Source organism: Platichthys flesus, chromosome 3, assembly GCF_949316205.1.
Source record: "Platichthys flesus chromosome 3, fPlaFle2.1, whole genome shotgun sequence".
Classification (NCBI taxonomy): domain Eukaryota; kingdom Metazoa; phylum Chordata; class Actinopteri; order Pleuronectiformes; family Pleuronectidae; genus Platichthys; species Platichthys flesus.
In genome coordinates this window covers 14274095-14295894 of record NC_084947.1, presented here as the reverse complement: position 1 = coordinate 14295894, position 21800 = coordinate 14274095, and the positions used below count along the sequence as shown (strand labels likewise).

Sequence of the window (21800 nt, the reverse complement as noted above, 5' to 3'; positions counted from 1 at the left end):
AGTTGTTTGAACAGACTAAAAATGCATTAAGGCATCATATTAATGATCTTATATATAATAATAGTAATAAAAAATAAGAATTAGTGCATGGACTTGACAAATTATTGAGATGATAGGACTTCTATACTTTTATCTAACCATAGTTTAAAATGCAAGACTTCTACCTCAGGTTACTTTTTGTATATTTGTATATTTTGTTGCCAGTACTTGGATGAAAGAGCTCAAATCCTCTCATATAAATGAATCAGCTGTTACTGGCAGATAACTTAGTGACACATCTCCATCTAGTGGTAAAGAGAGTTTGAACGTCTCTCAGAGAAATCTACATCGAACAGGCAGAGTTACTGGGTTGTTATTCTAAGTCCTGTCTCTCCATGTCATACAGCTTGTCTGCCAGCCTCTTCTGATCCAATGAATCCTTTCAACCAGGAAGTTTCCTGAACCAGATGGATCTCTTTGGTTTTTGTTGATGTGGCTTTGGTGAACCCTGCAGGACGACCAGAGGAAGTTTGATCTCCGGGTCTCTAGCCAGCGGTACATCGAGAGTGACCTGTGACCAAAGAAACACACTTTTTAATGGTTCATTCAGATTATGCATATCAAATTCAGGTCATTCAAAGCATTTTAAATATAAAAATATCCAAATAGAGTTTTGTTTTCATTGAACAGTATGATTACTTTGTTGGGTCTGTCACTAAACCAGCGTTTACTGAGAGCACTGCTGAGCTCATGGTGCAACAGAACAGGTTTCACTGTAATGTGAGACTTTCCCCTTAACGTGTCCTCATTAGTGTGTGGACATGTTGAGGGGCCTCACCCTGTAACCACTCCTCCCCCTCTGTCTCACCCCGTCACACAGCCACCATGTGGTGCTGTTGTCACTACATGTCTTGCACAGAATACTTTTTTTAAAGGCACTTCACTATAAATTCAAGTCAAGTGTATTTTTCCAAAGGTGCATTAATGAAGTTAAAATAGCCCCAGGGTCGAGAGGAGTGTCTCTCTTTGCACCGAGTCTCATCAGCAGTAATCTGACACCACAGGATCTCATCCTCACTGAGGCTGTGAACATTACCATTCTCTCGTTACACTTTGAAACAGACTATATGCTGGCGTCTAGCAATGTCGCGGGCTGGGATTTATCTTGTGTAAATAAAGAACATTAATCCTCCGGTTACTTTTGTACATATGTGGAGCCCGTACACAAATCAAACATCACTGTAACCTTCAGATAATGCGTAAACTTAACAATAACAGAGAGGCAAACCTGCAAACACTTAAATGACTGAAATGTAACATACCTATAGGGAGTACAACGGTAGAAAGGGGAGAGTTGATGCGGGGGTGCACCCTCATAAGAACGGGTCCCCCAAAAGTGGACGTACTAGTAAAAGACTTTATCAAATCCTCCACATTGACAATGCAGGCCTATACATGCCATGTTATAAATATGTGCAAAGATTCTTTGGAATCATAACAGTAGAATAAAATGGAGTGGATCTTGATGCACTTTGGACTCAGTGATGCAGAATACTGCTGTAGAATTGGCCCAGTTACACAGATACTATATCACCAAATGATTTGGTTGCGGGACAGTGTCTACAGTGAAATAAACCCACCCCAGTGAATCTGTACCTTGAGTCTGTACTCGAGTTTCATCAGGCAGCAGTTGAAGAAAGTGGGGTGCGTCTGTGGAGGGATACTCAGAACTTTGGTGACGACGCGACTCGTCTGGGCCGGGACAGAGTCTCCTGTCCCAAAGAGCACGTCGTCTGTGTGCACGGCCCTTTTCGTCTGGGCGACAAACGTCTGCTTCTCACAGAGGTAAAATTTGGGTGTGACTGTGCGCGCTGAGTCATTGAGCACTTCTACAGACACTCCCAACGCCTCTCCTGATGAAAAAAAAACAAGCATTCATCATGATTCATCAGGTATAACCACTGTACAGCTACTCCCGAAATTATATTATATTATATATAATATATATTATAATTATATCTAATCATGTTTACTTATTTCACCCTCACTGGAAAATTGTAATATGCATACCTGCACTTCTTTTCCTAGACCGTCGCACTGTTTCGGACTGTTGTGTTGTTTTGTTTTGTTTTGCTTTGTTTTGTTTTGTTATGTTTGTTTTGTGATGTGTATTCTTTATAAGTAACTGAGAGCCACTTTACCGAGTCAAATTCCCTGTTTGTGAAAACTAACTTGGCCAATAAACCTGATTCTGATTCTGATTCTGATGATTGAGATAAGACCTCTTAACAGATATCAGATCATTCTTCTCTAAAAAACCCTGTTTACCTTGCTTCACTCCCATTTTCTCAGAGATAACATTCATGGTCACCTTTCCAAGGCCGTAAAATGAAATCGTGGTCGCACTTTGCTGCTCCTGACAAACGAAGACATGACATTGTAATCGATTATTACAATATATCAACGTTGGTCATTAAAGTGTCATAAATTTAGCTTGACAGAAGTGAGTAGAAAACATATCTCACTGAAGTTTAACAGAAAAAAAAAAATCTTACCTTGAGTCCGATGATCATCGTCTCTGATCTGGAGGCAAAGGGGAACTCAGACCTGGTGAGGAAAGGAAACTCCATCTTGGTTTTGTGGACGAGCCAGATCGACTGAGTCAGCTGTGCTCGTAGACTATAAGTGATCTTGCCCCATTTCCCTTCATAAGACGAGGGCATATCCCTGAGAGGAAATAATAATAACCATCCAAATAAATATGACAAATTATTGATCTCACCGACTGGTAAATGTATGTTAGATTTGAATGGGTGAGGTTAGATTAGCACACACACACCTATTGGGAATAACAAAGGTGAAAGGATACACGTTTCTCCCAGGGTTGATGATTTCTGAGCCTTAGAAAAATAAAGATTTTAGGGTTAGGGTTAGGGTTTAATATAAGACAGAATCGTCAAATCAGAAGCTTTGAGTGGGACCATACTAACCATCTCCCTTGTTTTTATCCTGGAGAATAATGTGTTCGAAATAAAAGTATTTCCTCTTGTCGCTTTGAACCGCTATGGTTTGTCCTTCATGTTCGCACCACGTCACCTCAGCTTTTCCTTTTGCTCGGACCAGGAAACGCTGCACTTTGGTTTCCTTGTTGGTCACCACGGTCACCTTTCCAGAGATGACGTCCCCTGGCGAGAAGGTCCCTCGTTCATTCAGCTTGTTGTACTCCAGTGAGAGATGCTTTACGGTCATGGTGAAATAAATGCCCTTGCAAAAGATTTATGCAGGGAAAGCCAAGTGGAAATAATATTGCATTGAATAGATCCACAGTTGACCTGAAGAGTGTTATGCTGCTGCTCAAGGATGTTGTGTGCAGGGCAGCAGTGGACCTCTCCTGAGCCTGTATCTGTGTCACCTGTCCTCACGTGATCTAGAGCTGCAGGTGTCACTTTCACACAGGTAACTCTAGCCAGCGGCCGTGTAGCCCGAACAAGGCTCCATCTTCTGAGAAAGAGATCGTGGATCGACAGTGTGCTAGTACATATTCCTCAATCAAGACTATTGATAATGATGTCACAGTAGAGCACAGCATAATGCAAGCACTTTTATCAAGTACATTATAGAAAAGGGTCTGTATTTATATAGCATTGTCCTATGCTCTTAACAGTACATCTTAGCTTTTCACTGGTTCACACAATTATCTATGTTCAGCCTTTCCCTATCACACATCACTCACGCTGTCTGAGCCTGCTCTGTTTCTTGCCCTAGGACAGTGGTTCTCAAAGTGGGGGGCGCGGACACTCTCCAGGGGGGGGCGCAATGTCACAGAATTAAAACATTTTCTTTTTTAAAAAGAAAGACGACATGTCACTGGTTAGTGAAAGGTTCCTCAGTGGCGAGATGCAAGGGGCTGGACGGACACAAGCAAATCAAATACTGTTTAGTTCCAGGAGTCAATCAATCAATCAAATTTTATTTGTATAGCCCATATTCACAAATTACAATTCATCTCATAGGGCTTTAACAGGGTGTGACATCCTCTGTCCTTAACCCTCAGCAAGAGTAAGGAAAAACTACAAAAAACCCTTTTTAACAGGGTAAAAATATGTAGAAACCTCAGAGAGAGCCACATGTGAGGGATCCCTCTCCCAGGACGGACAGAAGTGCAATAGATGCCACGTGCAGGAGAACATCATCAATAATCAAAGTCTCTAGCAGCATTGATGAAGCACAGTCCATGCTCAGCAACCATCTAGACCACGATCCACCATCCAGACCAGACGCCACTTCAGTCCTCAGTCACCGTCCACCGCCGCCCACCAGGAGGACCCATCACAAGCCACCACTGCGGTCCTGGTCCACCGCCCGTGCCCAATGCCAACGCGACACAGGGTCCGCCACCAGCACCACGATCAGCCCACATGACTCAGAATCCGCCACACTGGATCCAACACCGCGACCCCCGGTGCGCGATCCACAAACCGTAATCCATGGTGCGGCCACAGAGGCCCTGGATCTGCGGGTGATAAAGCAAAGGGATTCCGGGGAAGGGGGATAGGGATGGAGAAGAGGAAGGAGAAGCTGGAAAGAGAAGCTCCGTGTGTCATGTGTCATAAAATAGAACAAGTAACGTTCTGGCGCACTAATTAGCTCTAACTATAAGCTTTATCAAAAAGGAAGGTTTTGAGCCTACTTTTAAACGAACAGATGGTGACTGCCTCCCGAACTGAAAGTGGTAGATTATTCCACAGCCGAGGGGCTTGATGGCTAAAAGCTCTGGCTCCTACTCTACTTTTAGAGAATTTAGGGACGACAAGTAGGCTTGAATTCTGGGAGCGGAGTGCTCTAGTGGGTTTATAAGGTATTAACAGCTCTTTAAGGTATAAAGGCGCTATATTATTAAGGGCCTTGAAGGTGAGGAGGAGAATTTTAAATTCTATTCTAGATTTAACTGGAAGCCAGTGTAGCGATGCTAATATTGGAGAAATGTGCTCTCTTCTCTTTGTTCTCGTCAGGACACGTGCTGCAGCATTTTGGACAAGCTGTAGAGTCTTTAACGACTTCCTGCTGGAGCCTGATAATAATGAAATACAATAGTCCAGTCTCGATGTTACAAAGGCGTGGACTAGTTTTTCTGCATCTTTTTGTGAAAGGACATGTCTAATTTTTGAAATATTACGCAAGTGGAAAAAAGCGGTCGTAGAAATTTGTTTTAAGTGACTATTAAAGGATAAATCAGGATCGAAGATCACGCCCAACTACCATTAACCAGCTTTAGGGGGCCCGGCTTGCAAAAGTTTGAGAACCCCTGCCCTAGGACACTTTGGTGCACAGAATGTGGGAGACTGGGATCAACCCACCTGTCATCTGTTTAGTGGATGACCCGCATCTCTTATCACAATTACGTTTACAAAATGATGTCATTCAATCTGAATCTTTATTTCACAGCATGAAACAAACAGAGTAGAAAGACGATACAACAGCAACCGTGCCCTCTGCATGTCCTTCTGTTGGATGATGGGTCCAAGGGATTAAGAATGACAAAAAAAATAACAAAACCTATCTTTGCATTGACCTAGGCTCTGAATGCGTGGTTCACTGAACAACATGCTTCACATCCGAGTCTCTAACCATCTCTCACAAAATGTTACAGCTGGTAAAATTTAAAAAATGTGTTCATCACAAGTCAGTACACGTTTAAGGAGTGCAAAGCTAAATAAATGGTCTGCTTGGTACTTTTATGGGAAGAATCTACAACAAAGAGCTATTTTTGTCAGAATAAGTAACAGTGGGGGGCATTGCATATGCTGCATAGGCAGGTGGGGGGTTGAAGGGTCGGTGTGCTGCTTGCTGGTGTGTAGTGCTCCAGGTTGGTAGGGTCGGGTTCCCGAAGCCTTCAAATCCATAAGCAGCGGACGCAGGCTGTTGTTTTGCTGTTGCTGTTGCTTGGACAGCTTTAGGAAGGACGACGATGTGGAGGTTGACTGCTGGGTCTATGCTACACTTGATATCCAGATAGACCTGTAAAAACAAACATTAGCTCTAGTTAATATTTCCTCCTTACATCTCCTGATAAATGTTAATGTTCTCATTCAGAAAGTTTCCCCATCAGTGTCAGTGTTTAGGTCAGTGGGCCTGCAAATGATCCTTTGTTTGCTACAGGCTTTGTCTTTCTTGAAATGTTGAGTTCACAGTGTCTGTTGATTATGTTGGAGTGCACTTTTTATAACTCAGTTTCTTTTAGCATTTGCCAATTCCAATACACCAATGCAAAGCGAATATCACAGGTTAAAGTTCACCCGAGTTGAACTTCCTCTAAAGCCACAGTGCGGATTTGCTTTGCCACAGGAAGCGAAGGTTTCAGGGATTGTTACACTGACGTATGTGGGACTGTGGCCAGGGAAATCCTTCCTTTATCCCATTGAATCGATCATGGCATAGAAGAATTCCAAATGATTTGTTTAGATTTTTGATTTTCATGTCACCTGTCGCTGAAAATAAGAGATAGGAACACAGGAAAAACATTCTACAAGCTCCCCACATTTGTTATTTTAACAGTAACTAAAAAGGGCAGTTAACAAAGAGAAAATGCAGTCAATCCGATCAGTCCACCGGATAATTGAATGCACGTTACCTTCAGTCTGTACTCAAGCTTGATGATGGAGCAGTTCAGGATGGAGGGGGGTAGTTCTCTGGGGATGGACATCACCTTGGTCAAAGTGTCTTTGCTCGAAGATGCAAGAGCCTCAATTTTGTCCTTAAGGATCTCTTTAGTGTGAACTCTCCTGCGTCCCTGGGCGAAGAAACTCTTTTTCTCGTACAGTGAGAATTTGGGCTTCACCGAACGACTGGAGTGGTTCACGATTTCCACCGTGACTTTGACATTCTCACCTTTAAAAAGAATAAAGCACAGACAATCAGTTTCCAAAGGGTAGAACTACTCTGATGTGGCACAGAATTAATGCATACAACACATTTACTTGACCATTGTCCCAAAAACCTGCTCAAACTTGAAATCAATAAGATAAGCCTTAAAACCATACTGAGAAGTCATAAACCCTGTCTGCTCCATGTTAATGGATGGGACTTGCAGCAAATTATAAAGTCAGGTCAGATCAAATGTTCTCAAATATAGTTTCTATCATTTTAGGTCATGCTTATCACACTGATGTATGTCAAAGGGTTCATTTATCCATTTCACCCCATTTTTTGACCGTAGAGGATTAACTTGCCACCATCCTCCAATTTGCGCAGACTCTGTCTCCAATTGTCCAAGATGGCGCTGTTTGTATCCAGGATATTTTGTTTCATTTCCATATAGTGGGAAGAAGTGGAGACGTGTTGTCCATCTTTATAGACAGTCTACCTGTGCACACACATGCTCCTCGGAAGGTCTTGTGAAGTCATTGTTCTGACTTTAGTGTATTCGCTTTGGGGTTGGAGGGTGGAAAATATATGGATGATGTAAACTAAACGTGATTTAACACTTCCTCCTCGTGACCTAATCCAGAGAGAGGTCTCTGTAAAGAGTCAGTATTGCCACACTGAGCGGTTTGACACACCTTTCCTATGTTCACATGTAAGGAAGCAGGGTCCTTTCACAAAAGAGGAACATGTTACACAACAACAGTCTGCATAGAATATTTCCATGATGTGACAATGGTCATCTGCTTTCTAAAATAACCGAGAGAGCTCCGACCAGTTTCTGAACAAGGACGAGCAGTGGATTAAAGGTCACCGGGTGCAGGATTACCTCTTCTACATGATTACCTTGCTTGTAGCCCATTCGTTCAGTGTGAATGTCCATAGAAACATTTCCAGAGCCAAAAACCTTGAGAGATTTGTCCTTGGAGCCACACTGGGGTTCCTAAAAAAGAAGAGATCCCAACCTCAGATAAATGCAGGGAGATATTATTGTCTCTGTTTTTGTTTTTGTTGTTAAGATTAAGGATTTCTCACCAGAAGTCCGGGAACATCCATGTCTGCTTTGGAGCGGAACGTGAATTCGGATTTGGCCTTCTTTGTCAGCTTCATCGATTGTTTGAGCTCAGCCTTCAACTTGTGAACGATTTTGCCAGTGCAGTCTTTGAAAGATGATGGGATTCTTCTGTGAAGTTAAACCAAAAATAAATAACGAAATGACCTGGAGAGAAATAAAAGTCAATCTACATCTACAGGTGAAGAATAAGAATAAATGGCACCTGTCAGGAATTGCAAATGAAAAAGGAAATACGTGTCTTCCTTTGCTAATGACTTCCGTACCTGGAAAACAGTAACTCATTATAAGTCTTAAATATCGTTAAACAGTTTGTTGATGATAGCTTATCATCTCAAAAGTCATTATATTAGGAACAATGTTTCACATATAAATTACTGTATTCATTTAATACGTTACCATCTTGTCTCGCTTCTCTCAGGATATGATGCTCGATACTGTAATATTTCTCATCAGCCCAGAAAACGCGGTGATGATTGGTCCCGTGATGATGTGTCCCGTGATGCTCATGCCAGACAACCCGAGCTTTTCCTTGTGCTATGAAAACAAGAGACTGGACTTTAGTTTCTTTAGAGACCTCCACAATGATTCTTCCATTGATGGTATCTCCATTAGTGAAGATGTTGTGGCTGTTGACGGCGTCATATTCAATAGAGAAATTCAGGATGGTCATCTTCCGCAGAGAAACACACGGTGGAAAAGTCACTTTTGAAATCCCAGAAGAAACTCAAGCCTTGTGGGCCCTGCACAGCTGCTATATATCCAGAATCAGTCGCGCAGATCTTGTGGAACTGGTTTGTCTGGTGTGTGCCGGTGGCCCCACAAAGTGACTGGACACAGCTGTCAGTCCTGCACAACTCTGTAACCAAACAAATCCAAAGATGTAGATTACAAAGCCTCCACATGAGTGGGCGGAGAGCATGGTGAACACAACCATTGGGCTACAACACCTTTTGTTATTATAAGTCACCTGGGGTGTGTACTTGTGAATGGATCACCTGACATGGATGTGAATACCTGGGTTTGGATTTCTCACTGTGTCACACTTGTTGGACATGACAAAAAATCATGTCCAACAAATGTGTATTCACTGAGCTGCAGGGACACAGACTGTTAAACCTTAAAGGAAAGTATTCAAGATACACAACAAGTTAAATGCTAAATGTAACTTTACAAAATTAAATGAGAATCTGATCATTCACAAGCATTTAATAAAAAATTGGGTGAAAACAAAAATTGGTTCCCTTTAAAATAAACTAGCCTTTTTACGCCAGTCGTCTTTAAAGACTTTTACCAGTGATCAGTCTCGGCCTGTGTTTTGTCAATCCACTGTCTGTAGTTTGTTAATATCAGTGACTGGTCCTGTGACAGTTTCTTAAAAGAGCATGCACCCTTTATGAGTGTGCGTAGTCCAGGTGACTAGCACCACCCTACCACTACAGGGAATATTCAATGGATGCCTTCTTCCAGATAGGATCACGTTGGGAGGCTCACCACCAAACGAAAGGATCTCCAACTACTAGTTAAAACCGCCAATCATGTTAAGCTGGAGGCGGGACCTGATCACACTGTCAATTCTGAGACTCTGACCTCTCACTACCAGGTGAAATAAGAATAACCCTTGATGTCAATTTGAATACTTTATTGTTCCTGGGTTACAGCTGTTGTACAGCGAAAGATATCAGTCCAAATTTACATTCACTCTAAAAGGGTAACAGATGAGAAGTAGAATTCTCACTTCCTTTACTTTTCACCAGTTCTGAGCAAAAACAAAATCTTGGAACAAGTATTTTGGGCCATGACTCATTTGTACAGAAACAGTCGTAGTAACTCTAGATAATCAGTGTTCATTTGGAAACCAGGTAACAGTCTGCAAGTCTATTTCAAAAGCAGTTTCCTAAAGAAATGTAACAATGAGTTGAATAAGTTAATGGTATAAAACACATCACAAGATCATTCAGCCTAAAGACCGACTTCAAAATAGCTTGAATACTTGCACAATACAATACAAAGTACACAGCAGGAGGTAAAAGCAGTGTATATGAAATAAAATACATTCTCACTATTAGAAAAAAAAAGGCCCTCTATTACACAAAAAAGGAAAGTATTGAAAGAGACAAATTATTATCTTACAAGTTTTAAATACAGTCATATACAATTATGACAAGCGTTGTGCATAACCGACTCATTTGACAAACAGATGTATGCCAAGAAAATAGGCAGGACCTCAAATAAGAGCTGTGATGCTCAGTCTGCTGAACGGTGCTGAGCGCTCGTAGACTATAGGTGATCTGGCCCCATGTCCCTGAGAGGAAATAAAAATAACCATCCAAATAAATATGACAAATTATTTGATCTCAGCGGCTGGTACATGTATGTTAGATTTGAATGAGTGAGGATAGGTTAGCATACACACACCTATTTGGAATCACAAAGGATACACGTTTCTCCCAGGGTTGATGATTTCTGAACCTTAGAAAAATAAAATTTTTTAGGGTTAAATATATAACAGATTCGTCAAATCAGAAGCTTTGTGTTGGACCCTACTAAGCATCTCCTTTGTTTTTATCCTGGAGAATAATGTTTTCGAAATAGCAGTATTTCCTCTTGTCGATTTGAACCGCTATGGTTTGTCCTTCATGTTTGCACCACGTCAGCTCAGCTTGTCCTTTTGCACGGTCCAGGAAACGCTGCACTTTGGTTTCCTTGTTGGTCACCACGGTCACCTTTCCAGAGAGGACGTCCCCTGGCGAGAAGGTCCCTCGTTCATTCAGCTTGTTGTACTCCAGTGAGAGATGCTTTACGGTCATGGTGAAATAAATGCCCTTGCAAAAGATTTATGCAGCGAAAGCAAACTGGAAATAATATTGCAAAATAAATCCTGTAAATTTACTGGATGCAGGTTTTGAATAGATCCACAGTTGACCTGAAGAGTCTTATGCTGCTGCTCAAGGATGTTGTGTGCAGGGCAGCAGTGGACCTCTCCTGAGCCTGTATCTGTGTCACATGTCCTCACGTGATCTAGAGCTGCAGGTGTCACTTTCACACAGGTATCTCTAGCCAGCGGCCGTGTAGCCATGAGAATGATATTGTGGATCAACAATGTGCTAGTTCATATTCCTCAATCAAGACTATTGATAATGATGTCATAGTACAGCACAGCATAATGTAAGCACTTTTATCAAGTAGATTATGGAAAAGGGTCTGTATTTATATAGCATTGTCCAATGCGCTTAACAATACGCCTTAGCTTTTCACTGATTCACACAATTATCTATGTGCAGCACTTTCTCTATCCCACATCACTCATGCTGTATGAGCCTGCTCTGTTTCTTGCCAAAGGACACTTTGGTACAAAGAATGTGGGAGACTGTAGTCAGTCATTTAACAAAGTCATGGGAGTCCTCCTCTGGAGAGTATCAGATATGCTTGTACTTCAAATTAAGTATCTAGCATGAGTATCGATAGCATGTGTGAAGAAAGCCAAGTTCAAGTATTTCTCACAGTAACACTTCGAAGAAAATTTACTTAAAAAGAATAATTATGAGTTATACATTGAAGTTTAAAGGATATTACAAGTATATTAAATCATTTCATAACACAGCATTACAATAAAACTTAAAGCCTCATTTATACATTGTAAATACTCAATTAGTTGCATTTCATAATCATCTAATTTTGAAGAGTGAACAATTTGGGCTTCATAAAAAGTGTTATCAGTTGTTATTTACAGCAATCATATCTACATCAATGTGCATTCCGCATGTGCATTGTTCCTGCACATTCAATTTAACAGTAATTAGTTAAAGCAACACTATGTATCTTTTACTGAGCAACAGCGCCCTCTGCAGCCACATTTCCTTCTGTTGGATGATGTTTCCAAGGGATTAAGAATGAGAGAAAAAATAACAAAACCTATCTATGTATTGACCAAGGCTCTGACTGCGTGGTTCACTGAACAACATGCTTCACATCCGAGTCTCTAACCATCTCTCACACAATGTTACAGCTGGTAACGTTTAAAAAATGTGTTCATCACAAGTCAGTACACGTTTAAGGAGTGCAAAGCCAAATAAATGGTCTGCTTGGTACTTTTAAGGAAGGTATCTACATCAAAGAGCTATTTTTGTCAGAATAATTAACAGTGGGGGGCATTGCATATGCTTCATAGGCAGGTGGGGGATCGAAGGGTCGGTGTGCTGCTTGCTGGGGTGTGGTGCTCCAGGTTGGTGGGGTCGGGTTCCCGAAGCCTTCAAATCCATAAGCAGCGGACGCAGGCTGTCGTTTTGTTGTTGCTGTTGCTGGAGCAGCTTCAGGAAGGACGACGATGGGGAGTTTGACCACTGGGTCTTTGGTACATTTCATACCAAGATAGACCTGTAAAGACAAACAGTAGTTTCTAGTTTTTATTTCTTCTTTACATCTCCTGATAAATGTTAATGTTCTCATTCAGAAAGTTTCCCCATCAGTGTCAGTGTTTAGGTCAGTGGGCCTGCAAATGATCCTTTGTTTGCTACAGGCTTTGTCTTTCTTTAAATGTTGAATTCACAGTGTCTGTTGATTATGTTGGAGTGCACTTTTTATAACTCAGTTTCTTTTAGCATTTGCCAATTCCAATACACCAATGCAAAGCAAATATCACAGGTTAAAGTTCACCCGAGTTGAACTTCCCCTAAAGCCACAGTGCGGATTTGCTTTGCCACAGGAAGCGAAGGTTTCAGGGATTGTTACACTGACGTATGTGGGACTGTGGCCAGGGAAATCCTTCCCTTATCCCAATGAATATGGCACAGAAGAATTCCAAATGATTTGTTTATCTCAGTTTTTTGATTTTCATGTCACCTGTCACTGAAAATAAGAGATAGGAACACAGGAAAAACATTGTACAAGCTCCCCACATTTGTTATTTTAACAGTAGCTAAAAAGAGCAGTTAACAAAGAGAAAATGCAGTCAATCCGATCAGTCCACTGGATAATTGAATGCACGCTACCTTCAGTCTGTACTCAAGCTTGATGATGGAGCAGTTCAGGATGGAGGGGGGTAGTTCTCTGGGGATGGACATCACCTTGGTCACAGTGTCTTTGCTCGAAGATGCAAGAGCCTCAATTTTGTCCTTAAGGATCTCTTTAGTGTGAACTCTCCTGCGTCCCTGGGCGAAGAAACTCTTTTTCTCGTACAGTGAGAATTTGGGCTTCACCGAACGACTGGAGTGGTTCACGATTTCCACCGTGACTTTGACATTCTCACCTGTAAAAAGAATAAAGCACCGACAGTCAGTTTCCAAAGGGCAGAACTATTCTGATGTGGTACAGAATAAAGGCCGGCGCGTGCTTCTGCGTTTTCAAGACACGCAAGCGCAAGGGCCCCTTGTGTGCTTGCGTACCCCTTCTTGCGTGCGTCGCCAAATTTTTCGAACTATACAGCAAAGCTATGCAAGCCTCACACAGCCCGCAAGGCTCTGATTGGTCTGCTAACTACATCCTTTCCGGAGACACATTTCCGGTTTCATGCCCTATAATACCGGCAGAAACCACAGAAGATTTAGAAGAACGAATATGTACCAAATAGAAGAGCATTTGGCAGAAGAGATCCAAAAGTATGACCACTTGTATAACGGAAGATATGGGACAAATTTGTACTCCAGAAAAAGGCTATGAGGAGCAGCAGTGGCGATGTAAATAAACAGTGCTCAAAACATGAAATCGATAAGATAAGCTTAAAACCAGACTGAAAAGTCATAAACCCTGTCTGCTCCATGTTAATTGATGGGACTTACACCAAATTATAAAGTCAAGTCAAATGTTCTCAGATATAGTTTCTATCATTTTAAGTCATACTTATCACACTGATGTATATCAAAGTGTTAATTTATCTATTTCACCCAATTTTTTTTACCGCAGAGGATGACTTGCAGCGGGACATTGCCACCACACTCCAATTTGCACAGACTCTGTCTCCAAATGTGCAAGATGGCACCGTTTGTATCCAGGATATTTTGTTTCATTTTCATACAGTGGGAAGAAGTGGAGACGTGTCGTCCATCTTTATAGACAGTCTACCTGTGCACACACATGCTCCTCGGATGTTCTTGTGAAGTAATTGTTCTGACTTTGGCATATTCGCTTCGGGGTTGGAGTATTGAAAATATATTGATGCTGTAAACTAAATGTGTTGTGCTTCTGACTTTAGGAGCGTTTACACTACAACTTCACACCTCTTTCCTGTATTTGCATAACCAAGACCAAAGACAAAGGATTGTAAGGGACGACATCAGCTACTTGATTAATCGTGTAGCCTACCAACATTTTCAAAGACTTTCTGGGTTGTCGTTCCGACACCACATGAACACACACTACGGTTGAAACCCAACAGTGATAACATGATGTGACAATACACGTCACTTCTACAACACATTAGCGGAGAGAGAATCCACTGCAGGTCAATATGGAGCCATATTGAGGAGCATGTCAATAGACAAGATGCAACCAAAAATACAGTCTAATAATAAAATTGCCAAAGCCGGTTGGAACCCTTCTAAAATATATGAATTCTATCTTTACTGTCCTTCTCCAACAGATTGAGCACTTCCACATCCTCCGAGAGAGGTCTCTGAAGGGAGACAGTATTGACACACTGAGCGGTTTTACACACCTTTCCTGTTTTCATCTATAAGGAAGCAGTTTACAAAAGAGGAACATGTTAGACAACAAGAGCCTGCATGGAATATTTCCATGATGTAACAATGGTCACCTGATAACGACGGGAGTTCCGACCAGTTTCTGAACAAGGACGAGCAGTGGATTAAAGGTCACCAGGTGCAGGATTACCTCTTCTACATTATTACCTTGCTTGTAGCCCATTCGTTTAGTGTGAATGTCCATAGAAACATTTCCAGAGCCAAAAAGCTTGAGAGATTTGTCCTTGGAGCCATACTGGGGTTCCTAAAAAAGAAGAGATCCCCTCTTCAGATAAATTCAGGGATATAATTATTGTCTCTGTTTTTACTTTTGTTGTTAAGATTAAGGATTTCTCACCAGAAGTCCGGGAACATCCATGTCTGCTTTGGAGCGGAACGTGAATTCGGATTTGGCCTTCTTTGTCAGCTTCATCGATTGTTTAAGCTCAGCCTTCAACTTGTGAACGATTTTGCCAGTGCAGTCTTTGAAAGATGATGGGATTCTTCTGTGAAGTTAAATCAAAAATAAATAATAAAATGATCCGGAGAGAAATAAAGGTCAATCTACATCTAAAGCTGAAGAAAAGAATAAAAGGCACCTGTCAGGAATTGCAAATGAAAAAGGAAATATGTGTCTTCCTTTGCCAATGACTTCCGTACCTGGAAAACAGTAACTCATTATAAGTCTTAAATACAGTATATTGATGATGGCTTATCATCTTAAAAGTCATTATATTAGGTACAATGTTTCACATATAAATTGCTGTATTAATTTAATAAGTTACCATCTTGTCTCGCTTCTCTCAGGATATGATGCTCGATACTGTAATATTTCTCATCAGCCCAGAAAACGCGGTGCTGATTTTGCCCGTAATACTCATGCCAGACAACCCGAGCTTTTCCTTGTGCTATGAAAACAAGCGACCGGACTTTAGTTTCTTTAGAAACCTCCACGATGATTCTTCCATTGATGGTATCTCCATTAGTGAAGATGTTGTGGCTGTTGACGCCGTCATATTCAATAGAGAAATTCAGGATGGTCATCTTCCGCAGAGAAACACACGGTGGAAAAGTCACTTGTGAAATCCCAGAAGAAACTTGAGCCTTGTGGGCCCTGCACAGCTGCTATATATCCGGAATCAGTCGCAGATCTTGTGGAGCTGGTTTGTCTGGTGTGTGCCGGCAAAGATGTAGATTACAAAGCAACTGGATGGCCTCAGTCAAAGCAACACGTTTTCTGTGTTGAGAATAAGAAAGATAACCTGACAACCACATGAGTGGGCGGAGAGCATGGAGAACACAACCATGGCGGTAGGTAACCTATTAAGTTAAAACACCTTTTGTTATTATAAATCACCTCGGATGTGTACTTATGAATGGATCACCTGACATGGATGTGAATACCTGGGTTTGGATTTCTCACTGTGTCACACTTGTTGGACATGACAAACAATCATATCCAACAAATGTGTATTCACTGAGCTGCAGGGACACAGACTGTTAAACCATAAATGCAAAATGTAACTTTACTAAATTAAATGGAAAGGTGATCATTCACAAGCATTTAATGAAACAATATGTGAAAACTAAAATTGGTTCCTTTGAAATAAATGAGTCTTTTTACGCCAGTCGTCTTTAAAGACTTTTACCAGTGATCAGTCTCGGCCTGTGTTTTTTCAATCCACTGTCTGTAGTTTGTTAATATCAGTGACTGGTCCTTTGACAGTTTCTTAAAAGAGCATGCACCCTTTCTGATTGTATGTAGTCCAGGTGACTAGCACCACCCTACCACTACAGGGAATATTTCATGGATGCCTTCTTCCAGATAGGATCACGTTGGGAGGCTCACCATCAATACGAAAGGATCTCCAACTACTAGTTAAAACCGTCAATCATGTTAAGCTGGAGGCAGAACTTGGTCGCACCATCAATTCTGAGACTCTGACCTCTCACTACCAGGTGAAATAAGAATAACCCTTGAAGTCAAGTTTAATACTTTATTGTTCCTGGGTTACAGCTGTTGTACAGGGTAGGATTTCAGTCCAAATTTACATTCACTCTAAAAGGGTAACAGGTGAGAAGTAGAATCCTCACTTCCTACTTTTCACCAGTTCTGAGTAAAAGTACAAGTATTTTGGGCCATGACTCATTTGTACAGAAACAGTCGTAGTAACTCTAGCTAATCAGTGTTCATTTGGAAACCAGGTAACAGTCTGCAAGTCTATTTCAAAAGCAGTTTCCTAAAGAAATGTAACGGACAATGAGTTGAATAAGTTAAATGGAATAAAACACATCACAAGATCATTCAGCCTAAAGACCGACTTTGAAATAGCTTGAATACTTGCACAATGCAATACAAAGTACACAGCAGGAGGTAAAAGCAGTATCTATGAAATAAAAAACATTCTCATTTTTAGAAAAACAAGCGCCCTCTATCATGCAAAAAAAGAAAGTATTGAAAGAGGTAGCTTGTTTCACTACATTCTTCAATACAAACACATATAAAAATTCCTTTTCTTCCTTTTCTCTTAATTCCATTTCCTTGAAATGTCGACACACCTTCTCAGGACTCATACTTGTTGTCATAATCTGTCGTAGGAGGGTACATCTCGTGTTCGCAGTAGGCAGGGGGGGGACCAAAGGCTTGGGTTGGCGGATGAGGTGCTGCAGCGCCCCAGCCTCCCATCTCTGGATTACCGGATTTTTCGCTCGGAAATCCACACCCAAAGTCAGAGTCAGCAGGTGGTGGGGCCACAGCGGAACCCTGACCCGCCGGCAGAATGACAATGGGTAACTTGATCTCTGGGTCTGAAGCATATTTGACATCGAGATACACCTGTGGAAAGTATAAAGAAGTTATAGACACAAAATTATAATTCTTTAATCTGCTGTAATAAATAAAAGTAGGCGGTCACAGATTTTGTTGTGCATCATGACTAACAACATAATACTTATCTTATCAATTCACCAAACTAAACAGATTCATGTCTTCTTAGGGTTTTTGTTGAATTCTGCTTTACCGTGTCTTAGGGACAAATTATTATCTTACAAGTTTTAAATACGTTCATATACAATTAGGACAAGCTTTGTGCATAACCGACTCATTTGACAAACAGATGTATGCCAAGAAAATAGGCAGGACTTCAAACAGGAGCTGTGCTGCTCAGTCTGCTGAGCGGTGGCTGAGCATAGCCATAAATAAAAGGGACATCACACAAACATGTTTAGATGTTCTGGTCTTAAAACAAACCCCTGAAATCACAAAGCTTTTGGTAGAAAGTTAGTGGCATGGGGGCTTGCTGAGGGGTTTCTGACCAATGTGTTGTTACAGTGTCCTGAACATTGACCATCACAGAATTTAAGGGGATTCTCGCTGTAGACAAATGTAAGCTGTGTCATAATTTAGGGGCCTTCGCTGTTGCTAAAAAGTGAGCACCATCTATTATTAACCCTACAACTTTCAATAAAAGTATTTCAGAAGACGTTTAATGCACAGACTCATTAGAACAAGCACACGGTTCTCCTGGTCAAAGCTGCGTACCCTAAGTCTGTGTTCTACTGTGATGATGCTGCAGTTGTGGATGGAGGGCTCCACATCATGGGGAATGGCGATGAACCTCGTCACGATTTCGTTAGTATTAGGTGGGATGGGTTCTCCCACCTCCCTGAAGACATCTTTAGTATCCAATCTTCTCTTCCCACCGGCAAAGAAGCTGTGCTTTCTGTACACGGTGTACTTGGGCTTGATTTCCCGGGCGGAGTTGTTCTGGATGTTGGCCACCACCTTCAACCTTTCTCCTGGAAAACAAACCAAAAAACATCCTTAACAACCGTAAGCACGGGAGCGAGAAGTGTCATTACTAACAATGAGGGCTTTAACCTTGGAAGAAACCGGTTCTCTCTAGATGTACATCCATGGCTACTGATCCTGAGTTGAAAAACTTCAATTTTTTGTCCTTAGAGTCCTGCTGTGGTGCCTGAAAGAACAGATAAAAGCATGTATTACACTTAGACAACAAGAGAGAGACCACACTTAAAGGGGTAATTCTTCCAAACATGAAAATCCACTCATTATCCACTCACTACTATATTTTATTTTGGAGGAATGACTGGAATAAACTCAGCACATACCAGTAGCTTAGGGTCACTGTTCAGGTCGGCTCCTGCAAGGAAGTTCAACTTAGACGTATCTTTCTTGGCAAGTCTCATCGATCTGCTCAGCCTGGCTTCCAGCAAGTACACGATCTTACCAACAGAACCCTTGAAGGAGGACGGCAAACTCCTACTGCACGAGAGCAGAGCAACACAAGAAGTCAAGGCAATAAAATGTATGTGCAACATCTTTTTAAAATTAGCCAAGCAAACCTATTACATCAAAATCCCTGTAAAGCATGATCTAAAAATATGTTCCTCACTTGGAAGGGAACTGAAAGGTGAATGGGTAGGTGTGGAATCCCGGGGCAACAACACTACTGTCTGAAAAAGCAAAAGAAAAGGGTTAAATAAGATTACAGTCTCGAAGGAATGTGGGGAAGGAGCCCTTAGGAGGAATCTGTGGGGAAGGAGGTCTGATGTGATGAGAGGGTAAAGAGACAGAAGCAGGAAAAGTGTCACAAGGGGTGTCTTACATGTTTCTCCATTCTGGCTTGAAAGAAGTGGTTGGTCGTCTGACAAAGAAAAAAAAAAGCAAAACACAGATTAACAAGAATCAGCATTTGTTATTTAGGCTGGCAAAAAATAAAATCCTTCATGTTTTTTTGTTTTTTAAATTGAATAATCTGCATCTACCTACACAACAGTTAATTGAGAAAAAACAGCCAATGTCCGACTTTCATATTCATATCGGTGGAGGTCTTTATGTCTGCTGATATCCAGTAATAGGAGACCTTTTATCTCACAAAATAAACCAAGCAGACAGTGTGTGCATGTGTGTTTTCATTTCATATCTGGTTCTCTGCCCAATTCAAGTATTTTGTAGTAATTGTGTTTTATTCAAACTAAAGTTCTTGGTTGAAGTGGGAAAAATAAAGCCTAACTTATCTTTGGGTTTTGGTAACAAATCGAAATCATTGCCAGAGTTCTATAACTACTGATATATCGGTTTCTGAAATGTTTTTACTCCCTTATTCCGGGCTTTGGCGCTGAAAATAATAAGTTGTAATAAATAACAAATATCTGATTTATAAGATAACTTTATTTTGTACATTTGTTTTTTTTAGCAAATTATTCACAAAATAGAACAAATGATCTTTTTACATCCGGTTTGACGTTTTTACAGTTTTCCTGTGGTGATCTCTCTTAAGGTGTGTGAGCAGGAAGAAGAAGAAGAGGGTTGACTGTCGGCTGCTTTTCGATTTGTTGAGTTTTACCGCGGCGTTTTGAAAACTGTCTAACATTCGAGATATTTCAGAGAGCTTTTATTTTGAAAGGCCCTGTGCAGCCACGCCAAACTCTCCATTGCGTCACTATCCGAGCATACCTGAATCCCACTCCAGATTGAATCCGTGTGAGGTCCCAGTGGACCACTCACCTTTGTCCTTCTTGATGAAGTGATGCTTCAGACTGAAGTACTTGTCCTTGGAGCTGTAAACAACGGTGGTCTGTCCGTATCTCTCGGTCCACAAGACTTCTGCTTTTCCTTTGAACTTCACAGACAGAGACTCGATCTCGCAGTCTTTCAGCACCTCCACGACCACCTGGCCGGACACCAGGTCTCCGTACGTAAACGTGTCCTGCTCATTCACCGGCGTGTAGGTGACTTTCACACTTTTCACGGTGGACGACATGGCTCGTGAAGACACGCACACAAACTAACCCACCCCCACTGTCTGAACCGAGAGAAAAAGCACAACAACTTCAGTGGGTGTGTCTTAATTTTGAGGAGGCAGCGAGAAGATGTTTCCTGTACCTTACATTCATTAATTTCCTGTCTATTTTAAGATAATAGTTGGTGGGATATCCCTAATTGTCGTTCCGTACCAGTTCAGTAACAAAACTGCAAACTGAAAAAATACAAAAGTAGGATTCAAAAGATAGGTTAAGAAAATATACAGTATATTATAAGATAAGATAAGCTAAGATAACATGAGATGAGATGATATAAAATAACATAAGATGTGATTACATACCACAATACCCTATGGTCCATTACGCTACTCAATGATGCGATACAATATGATAAGATTTGATGAAATGAGATGAAATGAGAAAAGCAACGATAAGATAAGTCCAAAAACGCTTATCTTAAGAAAAGTGAAAAATACATCTTGGATCTCTGATTCAAATTTGCACACCCCTCCACGAAATTTCATCTAGCCTGGTTGAGTTGTTTTTGTGTACTCATGCTAACAAACAAATAAACAAACACACACATATGAGAGAGGCGGTGGTCTAGTGGCAGAAACTTGGACTATGGGCAGAGAAGGTCTCTGGTTCGTCTCTGGTTCAACTTCTCGGAGAGACAACAAAAGACGAACCTGGATTGATCTGTCCAAAAATCCAAGAGTCTCCCTACCCTGTCTAGTGCCCCTGAGCAAGGCACCTTACTCCCCCAACATCTGCTCCCCGAGCGCCATACATGGTCGCTCACTGCTCTGTGTGTCCTGCACCAGATGGGTCAAAAGCAGAGATTAAATTTCCCTACTTGCATGAGTGTTCCTTTGCATGTCTGTGCATGTGTTTGGGACTAATAAATGCATCTTAATCTTAATCTTAATAACCACCTTGAAGGGGACAAAGCAGTACCAATCATGAGGTAAAGTGACTCAGTTATTTTCCAGCTCCCATCTAGATCAGATAACAAATTCTGTAATCCCTTACAGGATTTGGTGTTTGGTTTGAAATGAGGTGTGGTCAGACGTGATGTTGGTCCATTGTTATCTTGACACAACTGGAAAGTGATTGCAATTTAGACCCAACCTGGTCTGAACTCAGTGGTGCAAGAGGAGAAGAGTTATAGTAGTTAGTTCCTGCACCTATTACAATGATCAACCACGAGTTTCCCCAGATTACATGATCCACATAATTGCACTACTGATTCACTAAGGTACAATTTCAAAACCCAATACTTTGTGCAATCAATTTTTCCCCGTAACTGCAACATTGTCACGTGCATTCCCACTTACACACTTTTTGTCCTGTTTACAGTGTAT

The 21800-nt window shown here is 41.3% G+C and overlaps 4 protein-coding genes across 5 annotated transcripts; all 4 read right to left on the bottom strand.

The window, feature by feature from the left end:
- Positions 1 to 415: 415 nt before the first annotated feature.
- Positions 416 to 3717, bottom strand: LOC133950728 (arrestin domain-containing protein 3-like). Its single transcript, XM_062384837.1, has 6 exons — positions 2970 to 3717; positions 2819 to 2879; positions 2535 to 2706; positions 2308 to 2395; positions 1636 to 1892; positions 416 to 550 (listed from the first exon to the last, which is right to left on the bottom strand). Exons 1-6 carry the CDS (start codon positions 3226 to 3228, stop codon positions 422 to 424), a joined length of 966 nt encoding a protein of 321 aa, XP_062240821.1. The 5' UTR covers positions 3229 to 3717; the 3' UTR covers positions 416 to 421.
- Positions 3718 to 5426: 1709 nt separating this feature from the next.
- On the bottom strand, positions 5427 to 10782 carry LOC133933815 (arrestin domain-containing protein 3-like). Its single transcript, XM_062381048.1, has 7 exons — positions 10650 to 10782; positions 8372 to 8698; positions 8178 to 8238; positions 7936 to 8083; positions 7747 to 7843; positions 6611 to 6867; positions 5427 to 5997 (listed from the first exon to the last, which is right to left on the bottom strand). The coding sequence occupies exons 1-7, from the start codon at positions 10780 to 10782 to the stop codon at positions 5728 to 5730; spliced, it is 1293 nt and encodes a 430-aa protein (XP_062237032.1). The 3' UTR covers positions 5427 to 5727.
- Positions 10783 to 11223: 441 nt separating this feature from the next.
- LOC133933365 (arrestin domain-containing protein 3-like) lies at positions 11224 to 15752 on the bottom strand. The gene is made up of 6 exons (XM_062380422.1): positions 15435 to 15752; positions 15249 to 15309; positions 15008 to 15155; positions 14818 to 14914; positions 12964 to 13220; positions 11224 to 12349 (listed from the first exon to the last, which is right to left on the bottom strand). The coding sequence occupies exons 1-6, from the start codon at positions 15691 to 15693 to the stop codon at positions 12080 to 12082; spliced, it is 1092 nt and encodes a 363-aa protein (XP_062236406.1). The 5' UTR covers positions 15694 to 15752; the 3' UTR covers positions 11224 to 12079.
- Positions 15753 to 16632: 880 nt separating this feature from the next.
- On the bottom strand, positions 16633 to 20474 carry LOC133950872 (arrestin domain-containing protein 2-like). Of its 2 annotated transcripts, none has more exons than XM_062385035.1 (7): positions 20180 to 20474; positions 19278 to 19316; positions 19065 to 19125; positions 18781 to 18934; positions 18530 to 18626; positions 18191 to 18447; positions 16633 to 17485 (listed from the first exon to the last, which is right to left on the bottom strand). In XM_062385035.1, exons 1-7 carry the CDS (start codon positions 20433 to 20435, stop codon positions 17213 to 17215), a joined length of 1137 nt encoding a protein of 378 aa, XP_062241019.1. In that variant the 5' UTR covers positions 20436 to 20474; the 3' UTR covers positions 16633 to 17212. The 2 variants fall into 2 exon arrangements, with proteins under 2 accessions (XP_062241019.1, XP_062241020.1); XM_062385036.1 differs by having other exon boundaries at positions 18781 to 18931.
- Between the last annotated feature and the right edge of the window lie 1326 nt (positions 20475 to 21800).